Here is a 16,207-nt window from a genome sequence, read left to right as displayed (position 1 = left end):
TTGATTATATAAGCATTTTGGAAAAACATATGATTAGCGAACCAGATTATATATATTTTCCAAATAAAATTATTTTCATTATGCACTCTAGTTTTAATTTCAGTTGCTGTTAATGCTCTGATCTTATTTTTTGATAAATTTGTGAAGTTAAGAATCACGAAATCATTAAATCATATAACAGAAATGCATTGAGTATTAGCTCTATGCTATACTTCGTCTATGGACTAGATGTTTTCATAGAAACATGTATATTATTTTCTTTAATTTTATAAAAAATATACTTATGCAAATTCATTCTGTCTTTATTTTTATTTCGTCACAAACGTTTTAAAATATTTACTTTTCAAACACTCTTAACAGACTATATACTTCCAAAAATTGCTAAATTATACAATTAAAAAAGATATCACGATAAATACTTATATATACTTTTACGTTTTAAACAATTTTATGATAAATTTACAGTAAGAATATTATATAACATTTAAAAGACATTTCATTATATATACAAAGTTTATGTTCACAGTTATTTCGGTTTATTTTTGAGTTTAAGATAATAAATGCTTTTTTTATGATAAAAGATATTTTTTTTAGTTTATATAAGAAAAGTTTCATTTAATTGAAATTTAAAAATCACATGGGTTATAAAGGATTGATTGCAGAACACATCTACAGTTTAATAGTTCACAGTTTGCCAGTTTACGAATGGTTTACAAGAGGTTCCGGCTGATACAATATCGACGTTACTTCAAAGTATAATACGTATATAGTTTGGAGTTGAGTGAAATAGTGTATAATTTTACATTATTAAAGTATGTAAACAATCTTTTCTTTAATGATCTTTGCTTATTTTTACAATTAAATTAATTGCCATTTTTATGTAAATAGGAAAGGTATCGAATGTTATATAATGTTTCATATCTGTACTAAGATTGCTTTTAAACTATAGATGTTTCAATTATTTTAATATAATATGTTAAGCGTTAAGAGACTGCTTCACTATCTTAAAATATATTTTTCTTTAAATATTATATGTTATTATCTAATACATAAATTTTATTAATCAACATCATATTGATTAAAATTACTAATAATACATCATGGAAAAATAATGTTAATATTTATGGTAATAATAGATTGTTAAAATGTTTATTAAAATGTCCATTATATAGAAATATTTGCTTGTAAAAAGAAATACATATTTACAATTATATTTACATAATATGTATGTAATACATATATTATTATGTGAAAATAATATTTCAGATGTCAGAAGGAAGATTAGCAAAACCTCAACTTCGTAATCTTCATGTGTCGAAAGTTAAGAAAAGTTTAGGGATAGCGATAGTACTTTCTGGTACTACTGGTTTGTTATGGAAAACACTTGTTTCTGATGTATACGAACGGAAAGTCGAAGAATTTTATAAGTAATTGAAACATCTTAAACGTTTTAATATTTTGCTTCTATTTCTCATACATTTATTAATATATTCTATTATGTTCTAGAACATATGATCCAATGAAATCATTGCAAAGAATGAACGAAGCTGGACTTATGGAATCTTATAATCCATAATTATCATACAAATATATATAATGCAGACTAATAAAATAGTAATGGTATTAATAAAATCTTATTTAAGAAATTATATACATGTTTAGTAAATAAATGTTATACAAAATAATTACATAATATTGAAACTCCTATGTTTTAAATAAATTTAAGGTCTTTTATATATAAAAGATTATGTATTTGGTTTAAACTATTGTTTGTTGTATATGAACATAATTATTTTTATTTCTATCATTCCTTTTTATAATAATTCATTTAAGATATAACTTGAATTGCTTAACTCTTAATAGCTTAATAGATTAGTGATTTTTGTTTAAATATAAAATAATTCTAATTATTTCTCATGTTAAATATTCAAAATATTAAAACTATCTAATAATTTATTATTTCGAAAATATTAATTTTGGAACTAATCGTATATTTGTTTATAAGAGCAAAAATTCATTTTATACAACACTAAAAGTTGTAATAAATACTTTTCCCTATCACATATTAGGACTATATAAATTATTTTATTGTGTTAGATTTCTAGAAATATGAGGCTGATAAATACAATAATAAATAAATAAATAGATTCAATAAATTTTGAACTATAAAAGGTTAGGAAACGAATGTTAAGATTGGCAAGATGGCGCCTCACAAATACCCAGTATGCTCCGCGCGATTGATTTGCGCATGTCAGTTGCTCGCATTGCAAATGGCGGCTCCTTGTTATTGTTCATGGCGTTTTATGACTTGTCCCTTTATATTACCGATTATGTCGAGTTTTTTCGTGATTTCTACCGCGCGCTATGTGCAGAAAGTGAAGTAGGACTTGCGCGGTATATTTTAGATTAAAATTAGTGTTCTTGTGGTGTGGCTCCGTGCATTTTCAACGCGAGAAATCCCGCACGAAGTTGGAAAGAAATGGGGTAACGTTAAAATTTTCTTGTGTTCATACGGTATGAAATCGTTCTGTGCAAAGACTGAAGTGAGGCTCGTTGGCTACCATACTAATCATTATCGAATTTTAACTTTGTTTTCGGTAAGCATATGTAATTACGAGGTATAGAAGAAAGCTGCAAAATAAAAATGTTCAGATTTTTGACGGTCTATCTTGAGCATGCTTGAGCCCACTTTACGTACACCTCCCCCGACGGACAAAATGGTGGCCCCCCGATATCTAGTGCTCAGTATGCCTTATTTTGTCAAAAAACGTTATGAAAATTGCCAAAATCAGCTAATCTCTCATCAGAATACTAAATTCCGATTAGCGCGACAATTTACATTTTATGTCTGGTTGAAAAAAATATTCTATAACCTATTTTCTTCCACATAGAAGTTGTGCCCCTGTCTTGTGGCCCAAAAGATTTTAATTGCAGTTCGTGAGTAGTAAAATTTGATTCAAAATCGTTTATGTTTTATCATATGTTTGTCGATTCGGTAAATATCGATAGTGCAATTGATGGTAGCTTTGTATTTTCTTCGTTAATCTCTATAATTTGACAAAAATCGTGATCAAATTATAACCTAGTAATGCTCATTGGCCTCACTTTTTGTTTATGCACTATGTTTTCGTTCCTGTTTTGTTTCGACTTGTCAATTTTACATTTTTATTCGTTGTTTTTGATATTATATTCAATCTTTCTCTTATTATTCCCATACATTTGGCCAAACTTGATTCAATTTATCCATTTTTAGATATTTTTGCATGAATAATTATAAAATTTGTTCATTTTTGTAATTTTGTTACAGTCATTTGTATAAATATATATTATAAATATGTATTATAATTTGTCATTTGTTGACATAACAAAACGAAATTGTATTAAATAACCAATACTAATAATATCTATTTTATGAATATTTTAAATATATTTTATATATTTCAAATTATTTTTATTTTCTTATATTTATAATTAATATATTAGTATTATAATATATATGTATATTAGTATTGTAATTTAACATATACTTCTGAAGTTTCATTATGATTTTATTTTGTAAGAGTTATAATATGAAATTGATTTTCATATTTATATATATTAATGACTATAAATTGTTGTAACTTCTATTACACATTGTAGTAATTTATAATTTATTGAAAATTAATTAATTAATTAATTTGTTACTTTCAGATTATAATCATATATATGTTATTTCCACTTTAATGCAATTCCATACATAATGGGTAAAGTTATATAAGCAATATATTAATAAAATTTAATGAAATAAAAACTTTTCATAAAAAAAATTAATGATGAGAAATTCATAATGATATATATTTCAAAAGTTTATATAATTATTGATGAATTATAATTTCTAAATTAAATTACATATTGGATAATTTTTATATTATAATGTGTAAGTTACATATGTCATGCCATACCATATATAGATATGAAATAATTTATTTTGTTATGTCAAGGTAGATTTATGACATTACAAATTGACATTTTTGATAACATTTTATATTTCTAAATTGTTTAAACACGGTTATATTACAAAATAAATTAAATAAATTATTATTTAACTTCGTCTGATAAAAGTACATTATTTTATCTTATAGAAACAATAAGCATATTTATTAGTGCTGGAGTGGTTTGGAGTTGTCGGTTTGAAAACCGACAGTCAAACATCTTATCACCACATATTGTAGTGATACCCTGAGGAGTTTGTAACCTCTCTGGGTAGTTATGTGATTTGTGGTTGGTAAGTATAACAGATTATATGAAATTATATATTTTGTACTGTATAATTTTTTGTAACTTAATGTTTTTCTTTTTGTTAAACATAATTCTTTTTTTCATTCAATTAATATCAAAATATAATAACACACGTTAATTCTTTATTATAAGGAAATGTATTGCTTTTAAATTCTTCTTTCTATGTCTTTCCGTATCCCTCCTTCTCTTTTTAATTATAATAATAAACTTGTTTATAAAACTTGAAATGAATATTATTTATATTTGTATGTGCATATATAATTAGGTTATAAATTTGTATATATTGTAGTCATGGCGGCTGATAGTGATGGTGATCTAATTCAAACAGTTGTAACGTGTGAAGGTAATTTAGAAGATCCAGAATTTCCACACAAATTTAAAATCATTGTTGACCATCTTAAATCTTTGCTTTGCAAAGGTAATTTTTATAGATGACAGTTTTTAATTTTAAATTTAGAAATACCATTAATATTAAACAAAGTGTATAACAATACAATGTATGATATTTAATGATTTATAGATAAAGGAGATGGTTTAAGAGTAAACAAGGTAGAGCCATGGAATTCTGTCAGAGTCACATTTTCAATACCCAGAGAAGCTGCATTACGTCTTCGAGAATTGGCAGCTCAGGGTTCTTCAACCCTCACACAACTTGGAATTCTTTCAGTGCAGGTTGAAGGAGATCAGGTAATATCTATTATTTAATATGAATCAGTTAGTATATATAGATGTATGCCAGTGGCTGAGTTAACAAAAACCTAGGATATAGATGTTATGACATTTGGATTATATGTATTTTCTACTAGAGAAAATTGTCTCAGTACTTTCATTTTTTTTATAAGAAATGGCAAATACTCTATTAACTAGGAACATTGAAAGAAATGCTAGTAAATTTTTGAAATATATAAGATAGTATTTTTTTTAGAAAAGTATGATAAATGTAATGAAGGTGACCTTGGAAATGATTTACATTAAAAATGACAATAAATATAATCCTGCATGCAGTAATTGCAAAAATTACATCTGTAATTGAACATTTTTTCAGAATATTACAATTTTATATATTAGAAATATCAAATAAGAATAATGTTATTTACTTATAATTTATATTCTTAATGTTTTACTTTTCATGTCTTCTATAACAGTATTATACATTTAATACATAATTAATAGTTGCATTCGATCCAGCCATTGGTTCCTGCTATTTGTACTCCAAGGATAAAAGTTGAAGAAATTTAACTAAATGTACGAAGTATATTAACTATGAATTGTATAATAGGTAATATCATTGAGGATAGCCAATCGCTTTAGTGGAGAGGCACAGGAAATTGTATTACGTTCAGGACCTTCACAAGACAGTGGTGCCAAATCTCAAAATGAATCCACTAGCAATACAACTAATGTGGACAGTGAACCTCCAACAGCTTTACCTGGTCCAAGTAATACATCTAGCATTTCTTCAGCATTACGTAATGTGGCTCAACTAATTGCAGCTGGTATGCTTTTTATATATTTTATAAAATTAAGACATTCTTCCTTTTAATATTTATTATATTATTTTAGGCACATCGTCAGAAAAAGCACCACAGTTTCGTTCTCCAAATGTAGTTGCACCTACAGACTGTGATCCTATTCCACCTTTCCTTGCAAAATCTGTACAGTCAGCATCAGGCAATAGCAACATTGGTGTCTCTGGAAATCAATCAGTAACTAATCCCAGTGCTTCACCTAGGAATAATTATAATGGTCCATTCCCATTTGCCAGTATGACACATGCTGCCCAAGCGATACATAGTCGTGAATCACAAGCAACAACGATTAAAAATGTAATGCAATTTAAACATCATGTACAGCCACCACCGCCTTATCCTGCTCAAGAGAATTTGGCGACAGTAACAACATTAACTGCTGGTCATACTACTACTCAATCAGTTGCACCGGTTGGTCAGTTAACGAATCAGTACAAGTCTCCAATTACCACCACATCTAGTCTGTCACCAAACAGTAATAATCTGGCAGGGAATTCAAATGGTAATGGAAATCAAGTTGCTTTATCCAGTCCACTTCTTGTAAATCTTTTACAAAACGATGCTGCCTCGCATCCAAACAACGTGATACCTGGCCAAAAAATTTTACAGCCAGTTATCGATAATTCTGGACTTACTAATCGTATGAGACCCACTAAAAAGCCAACAGTTAGAAGAAAAGATCTATCTTCACCTAGCGAATCACCACCGAATTTAGATTCTCTTAGAACGGAGGATCTTATTGGAGGAACAACAGTCATTCCTGATTTGTCTCAATCTTCTACATCTGCATTTGCGACTGTTAACGCTAATCAACCTTCAACTATTCCTCAACAACATCCAGTTAATGTAATTAGTGGTGCTGCGCAAAATATAGCACAGCAAGCAATACATCAAGCTTCTGCTAGTGGACAAATACAACAATCTGCATCACCATTGCATGCACAAGTACAAATACAGCAAAAGTTTCCCATTAGACAAGAATTGGCTTATAGACCTTCGCAAGTACAATTACAGGGTCAACTGCCAATTAGACATCCGGTAAATGGACAGCAAATTCGGACACCATTGCAACAACGGCAGTTACTACTTCAGCAACAACAGCAACATCAAGTTCTAACTCAACAACAGCAACAGTTGAATCAACAACAAAACATGAATACTCCGCATCTGCTTACACAACAGATTTCAAATCAACAACAATCTTTGGTACAACCGCAAAATGTAAATACATCGTTACAATCTACACCTGTGCCCAGTCAACCACTTTTACAACAACAACAATTGATGCAGCACTCGTCAGTAGGCATGAATGTTCCACAACAACGGCTAAGTTACTTAAATAATCAGCGTCAGCAAACCCCTCCTCCTTATTCGCGACAGCAGGTTCCACCACAGTCCCATTTAGGGCAACAAAATCAAGTAATGAATGTGCAACAACAATTACATCATAATCAACTTAAAAATATTAATGTTAACACTAACGCCACGACTGATTTTCGTTACGGACAAAGTCAAAATATTTTAAGCAGAAATTATCAGGCTACAACTAGTAATGCTAATGGGACCACGTGGAACGCACAAAATAACTCTATTCCACAAGGTGCTCAGGTTAATACTACTCGCCTGCCAAGTACGAATCAGGTTTCAGGTGCCTTTTCTCAATGTGGATCTCATGCTAATCATGTTTCTAATAGTAATGTCACTTCGCCTGCTACCAAGGTTGAAACATCCGAATCTCCTAAGCCTAAAGAAGAGACGCCTGAACCAGAATATACGTCGACTGGTAAAATACGACAGTTTCTTATCAACCCTTTAACCGGGCATTTGGAACCAATGCCTAGTGAGAGTTCGGATTCAGAACCAGAGAGTGCAGTAGACAACCAAGATGATTTCTTTTCCTTTCCGTCGCCATCGAATGACCGATCAAATTCCATGTTTTCCGACGACGATGCAGACAGTAATTTCTCAAGAAGAAATGATACAACAACAAATACGGATCAATCGGATTCCGAAACCACAGTGAAATCTACTGCCAGTGAAGGAAGTTTGAAACATAATAGAATAAAATCTAACAGAGAGACCGCACAAAGTCCAATGCCTGGAGAAAAAATCAAACTAAGGCTAAAGTTAGAAAAGTCTGAGCCTGTTACACCAGCTTATAAAGTTGATATTTCGTTTGTAAACACACCACCGATTAGGAAAGCCGATAAATCGGTAAATAAAATGTTTAGCACTGGTATTCCCAATTCGGGGACTGGTGATGAACCAAGAGTGCCTCCGTTACATATTTCTTTAAGAGGACGTAATGCTTCGGTAGTACAAATCAGGAAAAAGGAAAAGAAATCGTTGAAAGACGGTGACTCTGATCCGACTAACATAAAAAGGCGGGGGAAATTGAAAAAAATGAAAGAATGTATAGATGGGAACAAGTTGTTGCAAAAGAAATCTGTAAGCTTGATTATAGGTACTTCATCCGCATCTAAATTACCTTTATCTAATTCCACGATGATCAATAGCACCAATTCTATTAGCAAAGTAAATAATATACTGCAAACAGTTGTATCAAAACCTAATGCCTTAAAACAAGAATTACCCATGGATGTTGTACGCGTGCAAACTGGTGTTACGAAACCAAGTTCAAGTAAAAGTAGTGATGTCGATGATATACCGTTAAACAGTCGAATACCATCTCCTTCAAAACATAAAACTACTATTTTGAACCAGCCATTGAACACACAACAATCTTTAACAAAAGCTCAAGTTGAATTAGATGTTCAAAATCACATACAAGAGCATAAAATAGGTGGAGGTAAGATATATATATAATGTTTTTATTGTATAAATTTTCTTCTATGTTTCATTACATTTCGTAATATCAAATAATAAACATTAATATAATATAATAAAATTAATGTAATATAAATAATAAACATTACTATTCTTTAGTACTTAAATTACTAATTGTCTAATGTTATTTCCTTTTTTGTAGGAAAAACTAAAAGAAGAGATTCTAAAAAGAAATCGGAATCAGGAGACGGTTTACATCGTGAACAAAATTTATTGTCTGGTGGCAGAATTTTGGATAATCAAGCAAAATGGAGAAAACTTAATTATAAAGGTGATTCAAGCCAATCTGTAAGAAAAACTGATACACTTTTAGCCAGCAATGATTTCAATACTGTTAAGAAAGTAGGGGAAATCAGAAGAACGAGCGACAGTGAAATTACTCGATCCGTCATTGAAAAAAATACCTTGAATGCTGTTGCTTCACGATTAACAGAAGTAAATGGTGTAAAGAAGGATTTAATTAATCAAGAAAAACGAAGAAGATTAAGTTTAATGGATGAAAAAGATCTGCATTTAGGAGGTGAATATGATGATTTTATTTTGTGTATGAATTAAAATATACCGATTTAATATTATTTATTAAATACATACAATTCATTATTTTTTGATACATGTTACAGAATCTCAAGATGCAGAGGCTACACATTTTAACAGTCAGAAGACCATTTCTGAATGTTCCTCCGCCAGTACAGTTCCAAATACAAACACAAATACAAATACAAGCACGAATATAAATACAAAATCTACTAGCAATTCATCATTTGAGAATGAAAATTCTGGGTTAGTACCTCCAACTATATCTACACAGAATGATTCAAATCCATCTACTAATATTGAAGGCAAAGTATCTACACATGTAGAAACTTCTATTAAAAATACACAGTCGACTGTAAATAGGATTATTTCTGGAAAAAGTAAAACAGAAATGGATAATTGCAAAACAAATTGTAATATTATGGCAAAAAGTCAAATCAATCAAAAATTAAAACACCATATGGTTTCAAAAAGTGATGCAAATGCTACCATTAACAGACATAATAAAATAGAGCATTTTGGTCATAAGAAAGTGATTCAAAACCATATAAAACAACCTGACCGATCCACGGTGGAAAACAAGATTGATAATGTGCAAAGAATTAGTTTACTGAAAACTACACAAAGTTCAGCAATAGGAAACTCAGTGGACCAAGTGCCCAGATCCCAAAGTGTTGATGTACCTTCCAGCAAACCAACTTTACCAGTCGGAGAAATTAATGTAACAGAAGCGAAAGTTAAGCAAAAATTACTTGAAACTACAGTTCCAATTGCAATTGGGGTAGATGCAAATGTAGAGAGAGTCAGCAGTGGAGGAGGTGGTGAAGATTCAGGTATTGAGTCAATGGATGCTTTGTCAGAGAAATCACCGAATCAAGGGGAATCTCCTTTGCATAGGCCAGCGTCTGAATCAGTAACACAAAACAGTGCAAAAACTGCTGTTCAAGGGGAATCTTCCCTACCAATCACCAATAAGAACGTGCCTTCCTCAACTAGTAGTAGTGATATGTGTTCAAATTCCCATTCGGAACTTCTAAAGTCCAGTGGCCCGCAAAGGTTAAGTCCTGTGTCTGTAGCGAGTTATCTTGAAAATCATTTAAATCGCAATATATCAAATTCCAGTGAACATGACATGAAAAATATATCTAGTGAAAACTCAACTTCAACAACACAGAGAACTGGTGGTCATAGTGACTTGATTCCTAGTTTAGAAGTGACTGATAAAAGTGTAACCAGCCCTCTAGTGACAGGATCTGTGACTATTGTGACTACTTCTGTACCCAGTACTGTGGATAGTAGTGATAACTTATTGCAATGCGCACAGCAACAAACAAATGACTTTTCTGAAAAAGACAGTTGTAGCGTTAAATTAGAACCTTCTATCAACCAGCATGATCAGGGTAAGACGAACATTAAACATGAAGTGTCAAGAGCCCCAGAAAGTGTATCTGAAGATAATGTAAAGACAGTCATAGATGGTAATAGTGCAATTAGATTAAATGATGAACCTCATGGACAAAATAATAATGGTGTGCCTGTAATACAAAATCATGTTGCTTATAATAAGGTAAAGACAGAAAAACTCGATACTACAATTACAAATGAGGCTAATGTGGTGGTAGATAACTCATGTTCCAGTAGTCAGAGTTTTAGTTCCGAAATCAAAGTAGAATCTAATGTCAATGAAAAAGTTGATGATACAAGGCAAAATGATCGATCAGATAGTACGAAAAGCTGTAACATTTCTTTAAATGCAACACCTGTTAAGTTAGAACAATGTTCCGATCAAAACCAAAAATCGAATGTACAAAGCCATCAACAAATATCTGTTAGAGAGCCTTCTATGAATCTTCAAAAAGTTGCAGATGATTTGGTTAAGAAAATTGTAAATGATGCAAGTGATATAAACATAGGTATTCAATCACCTCTTGGTGAAGATCCTCAGCCAATTAGAATTACCCCACCACTGTATACGTACTCCAATCCGGTAGTTTTACAAAGGGATGAGACTCCAAGCCCAGCTGCACAAAATCCAGAAGTGGATTCCAGTGATGTTGAACATGTCAAAAGGAAACGTAGGAGAAAACAAGAATTGGAAGGACGACAGGATGTTATATGTATAGAAGACAATGACGAAACACAATTTGTAGAAAGATTAACTTCAAATAATGCAGATGATTATGTTAAAAGACCACCAAAGTCATTGCTGGAGCAACTTCTAATAGAAATACCAAATGACACCAATGAAAAAAGATCTTTAAGAACTAGATCCCAGAAATTGAACAGTCCTGATATTGTAAAAACTCCAAAAAGTAGTCCTCATGGTCCTAATAAATTAGAGGAGAGACGTAGTATATCACCATATGCTAAAGCAAGTCCTAAATTAGGAGTATCTAAATTATCTCCTAATACGACAATAAAAGTTGGGAAAAGGAAGCGCCAAGAAAGTGAAAGTTCTGTAGCATCTAGCACTGCTGATGATCCACAACCAAGGCCAGGAAAACGAAAATGTTCAGAGAATGCTGCAGAACTTATAAAAGCTTGTATGGGTGTTGATGAAGCTGCTTTAAAGAAACAAGTACCTGTCAAAGAAGAACAGTCAAAAAAAGGATTCAATATATTGGCCAAGGCTAAAAAAGGTGTTTATCTTATATTATTTACTTTATATTGCTATTCAGTAATTTAGTAATGTTATCTCCTATATTGGTATATTATGTACAAAGTATGTCATGTAACTTTATTACCTACAACATCACTATTTTTAGAGTTATGAAAACATTTTTCCTATGAAAGGCGTATGGTTTTGTAGGGATTATCATGTGATGCAAAGATTTTCATTTTAGGTGGTCAAGAACATACTAAGAACATATTAAGGTCATCTCCATCTTTTTAAATGGATGTTTATCTTTTTTTATCAGTACCTGATAACAGTTTTTAAAGTGAGTTCAATGACCTATTCTACAAAGTATTTCAAGATATTTCTCTCATTTCTTGGGAAGGTGTTCAAAATGGACACAGTTGAAAGTTGTTCAGCTATTTTGATGTATGTAAATCTGGTTACTAAACGGGCAGTAACCAGGCCCAAGTAAATATTTAATCTTTTATAGAACATAAAAGGAATGAATAAATTTTCAATAGTTACTACAATTAAAAAAAGAAAAATAAATGAAAAAAAGTTTTTAGGGCGAGAACGAGACAAGATAAAGGGAATTACTAGTTGGCAAACCAACATATAAATTGTTAAACAACTTGAATCTTTAATGGTTACTGTTTGTAACTTCAATGCACCTCTTAGATCGTTGAACTCGTCTTAACAGGTGCTATGAGACATACAAATAAGAATGATCTTAATATCTCTGAGATATTTCCACCTAAAATAAAACTGTCTTCACCATTTATCGTCTCCTGCAAAACATTTTTTAAGATTTTGAAAACAAAACAAATATTTCAGGTGATAAAATTACATGGAACACTATGTATATATAAGAAAATTTCTTTAGATATTAGATATGAGTTCGTTTATTTATATTGATCTATAAAATAACAAAGACTGCCAAAAACAGGGTAATAAATGTGTTACTAACAAGTGATAATTCTAAATTGTTTCACGCTGAATCACTGAAGCTGTTTTGATTATACATATAATATTTTGTCTATATTTGTATTTATATGAATACATAGTTACATAAGTGTCTATAATAACTTGATCTACACAAATATTCAATCATTTCTCAGTCTCAGTCATGTTTTCCATAATTTATGAATAATTACTTTTGTGCCGTTTATAAATATTATTTTGAAATCGGGCCTGAATATTTTGATACAAAAATTTTTGTATTTTTAGGTCCCATTGTGGTAGAAGTAGATTCGTCTGATGATGAGCCATTGATTGAATCTGTAGGAAAAGCAAGAATGCGATTATCAGACGAAACATCCGCTGCCTCTCCAAAGTCTAAAGATCAAAAGTAAGCAACATCGGTTCAGCATTCTTTTAGCAGCAGTGCATATCTGAATATGTCAGAGATTTGAGAGCCCCGCTACGTAAATAAATTTTTGTTATTTTAGAACAAATACAAGCACAACTGTTTCTGGCAGTCAAATTAATTCCAGTAATATATCAAATTTCAATGCCAGTAATAGAGTGCAAAGAGAGAGCCGTTTGTTAACCACCAAACAACCGAATACAACTACGGTAGTTACCGCTGGAAAGGAAAGGCTACGTGGTACATCCGTATCCAATAATGAATCCTTAGGAGAAGTAACAACAAGAAGATCTGTTCGACAGAACACAGCTTCGCCACTGGCAACACCAGCTAGCAATACAAGGGGTGCATCTAGATCTACAGAAGATATTACTAGACGAAAAACTCGAAGTGGTGCTGGTATGTAAAGTTTATATACATCATAAACACAATTTATAATTAGTGAAATAATAGATATTCAGTATGCTTCAATATATTTGGTACCACTACATATAAACTTATATTTAGACATAATATATATACTTCTTATATTAATAAATATTTATCGCATTATTGTTTATAAATTATACATTTCACATACCATTTTAATTGAAGACACCTCGTACAGCGGGAACATTGTTTTAGTAACAGCTGAAGCAACAGAGCAGGCAAAACGGAGGCGAATATCCCGAGAAAACAAATGACCTTCGGGAAGTGACCTTGACAGTGATTAGCTACCGTCGCTCGTCAAGGCCTATCCGACTGATTGTGTATCAGTTATAAGTGGTTATGTGATCGCCGTGTGGCTGGACCCCACCTGGTGAAATGCATGCGTCAATACCGCACAATGCTGCTATATACATATGTAACAGGAGTATCGTGTTTAGAGTGCTGGATGGTATTCCAAATTTTTGTTGTAATAGGAAGTATACACTGAGATTCAGTAAGTTACATGTATAAAACTTAATACTATATATATTATATAATATATATAATATACATTATATATAATATAATATATAATATATATAATATACATTATATATAATATAATATATAATATATATATAATATACATTATATATAATATAATATATAATATAATATAATATATTATATATATATATATATATATATATATATTATATATATATATATATTATATATATTATATGTATTAATGTATATTAATTTTATATTTCATAATACTAACGCGAATATTTGAAACAAATTTCTAAATATTAGGATACGATTTCATTGTTATGTTTTTAAATGTTTAAAGTATTCATCGTAAAAGCAAAAAAAAGGAATAAAAAGTACTTCATTATTTTTTGTTGCCGTCTAAGCGTTCTCAATTACACTTTACTCCTAAACAGCAAAGTTTAGTTACTCAGAATAATCTGCTCAATGCATTATACTTTAATCTAAGTAACTGAACTGATCCAAAACTGCCGAGTTAATGTGCAACTTTCTTTTGCCAAACTTTTATGATTCTGTCTTTAATTAATGGATGTTATTTAATAGTAATTTTGTAAATTATGTTACATCATCAATATGTACGAAATTTTACATATTCAAAATTTTTAGATTGAATATGTGTAGTATTACTTTATTAAAATACTAATTGCAATAAGCATTAATAAATTCATTATTTAATTAAAATCAAGGAGGATTATATAAACGATAAAGGATAACCAATTTTACATTTTGAGAGCCATTATTATTTATTATTTGGTTATTGGTTATTATCTATACAGATTAATAATGGTAAAAGAAAGTCCAAATTTTTAATGCATTAAAATGAAATCTGACTGTACTGCCATAAATAATGTACATTTCTCAAGGACAAATTTCATTGACTGGTGGGGCTTGAGTCGCAACTCTGACAACTTCACTGATAGGCTTTGTTTGAGGATATTTAATTTATATTCTGTATTCATTTTAACTTGTCCATTGCATTATAAATTTGATATTTACATAGTAAATATTTTCCTATATAAATAGTTATATTGAATTTAGAATATGAATATGAATATTAGAATTTATATTCATAAGAAAAAAAATGTCCATAATATATTTATGGAATAATCATACTTTCCTACAAATTTATCTAATGATAAAGCTATATGTGCATTATTATAAATTTAATAAGTTCTTATGTTATGTATAATGTTACAAAATCTCTATTTTCTTCACCTCAATAAACATAGTCTTTCAGCAGGAAGTTTGTCTTGAGTCACAACATTGCAAAGGGCAGAAATATAGAGTTATTAAGACGGATTTATTTTATTTATAAAACAAACAAAACGTTGGGATAAATCGTGCATAAATATATAGAAATAATAAGAATAATTATGATAGAAAAACGAATAATACAATGTTAATTTGATAGGTAATATATAAATGAATATATTTTGTAAATAACTTCTTGTAAAGATATATAAAAGCACCCCCATTGTACATATAGAAACTGTTTAAATTTTTATTACATTAGCGATAGTTCAAGTTGTGCAACATTGTCATATTATTAATTATTTTTTGTGATTGTGCACTGAGAACACTAGAAGCACCCTTTTGGCTCACTTAAAATATGGAAAAATGTATATGCATACATATATATTGTATTATATATGTATGTATGTGATGTATATGAACTATTGTATATGAACAATTGTTTTTGTGAACAGATAATCTAGTTTTATATTGTATAAATGTAAATTATATAGTTGAGAGCTGGAATTTTTAAATGAGCCTGTGATAGCCATCATAGCATTTTTTATATTGAAAATCTGCATTTAGAATGTCACATTAGTAATGTATATTCGTTTGTTCCGTAATTCAACATACGTTCCGTTATGTGTAAAGAAATGAAGAAAATATTATATTATGATTATTTTAACATTTCTGTGTTATATAAAACTTTCCATAAAATTGTATTGTTTTATAAATGAATAAATCCTAATTTGAGTTAGAGTTATTCGAAGATCTTGAAAGATAAACTATTTTTCCCCAACAAAATTTCTTTATTTCTTTACTATTTTTAAGTTTCATGAAGAA

At 30.0% G+C, this 16,207-nt stretch overlaps 1 protein-coding gene across 8 annotated transcripts; it reads left to right on the top strand.

Annotated features, from left to right (window-relative positions):
* The first annotated feature begins 2,232 nt into the window (after positions 1-2,232).
* LOC132906653 (uncharacterized) lies at positions 2,233-14,146 on the top strand. 8 transcript variants are annotated; one of them, XM_060959038.1, is made up of 12 exons: positions 2,234-2,484; positions 2,892-2,937; positions 4,122-4,264; positions 4,568-4,696; positions 4,799-4,965; positions 5,558-5,774; positions 5,842-8,616; positions 8,797-9,174; positions 9,275-11,827; positions 13,033-13,153; positions 13,254-13,570; positions 13,766-14,146. In XM_060959038.1, the coding sequence occupies exons 4-12, from the start codon at positions 4,570-4,572 to the stop codon at positions 13,852-13,854; spliced, it is 6,744 nt and encodes a 2,247-aa protein (XP_060815021.1). In that variant the 5' UTR covers positions 2,234-2,484; positions 2,892-2,937; positions 4,122-4,264; positions 4,568-4,569; the 3' UTR covers positions 13,855-14,146. The 8 variants fall into 8 exon arrangements, 7 of the variants coding, with proteins under 7 accessions (XP_060815049.1, XP_060815056.1, XP_060815021.1 ...); XM_060959046.1 differs by lacking the exon at positions 2,892-2,937 and having other exon boundaries at positions 13,796-14,146; XM_060959055.1 differs by lacking the exon at positions 2,892-2,937 and having other exon boundaries at positions 13,779-14,146.
* Positions 14,147-16,207: the final 2,061 nt, after the last annotated feature.

The sequence above is a fragment of the Bombus pascuorum genome, chromosome 1, assembly GCF_905332965.1.
Source record: "Bombus pascuorum chromosome 1, iyBomPasc1.1, whole genome shotgun sequence".
Lineage (NCBI taxonomy): Eukaryota > Metazoa > Arthropoda > Insecta > Hymenoptera > Apidae > Bombus > Bombus pascuorum.
Note: the sequence above shows the minus strand (reverse complement) of the source record. Positions and strands in the feature narration are given on the sequence as shown.

Bases quoted from the DNA above. Each gene is read 5' to 3' on its own strand.
- LOC132906653 (XM_060959019.1), top strand. From the start codon at position 4,570: ATGGCGGCTGATAGTGATGGTGATCTAATTCAAACAGTTGTAACGTGT. The intron at 5,775-5,841 runs GTATGCTTTTTA...ATATTATTTTAG, and splicing joins GGCTCAACTAATTGCAGCTG to GCACATCGTCAGAAAAAGCA. The intron at 9,175-9,274 runs GTGAATATGATG...TACATGTTACAG, and splicing joins AAAAGATCTGCATTTAGGAG to AATCTCAAGATGCAGAGGCT.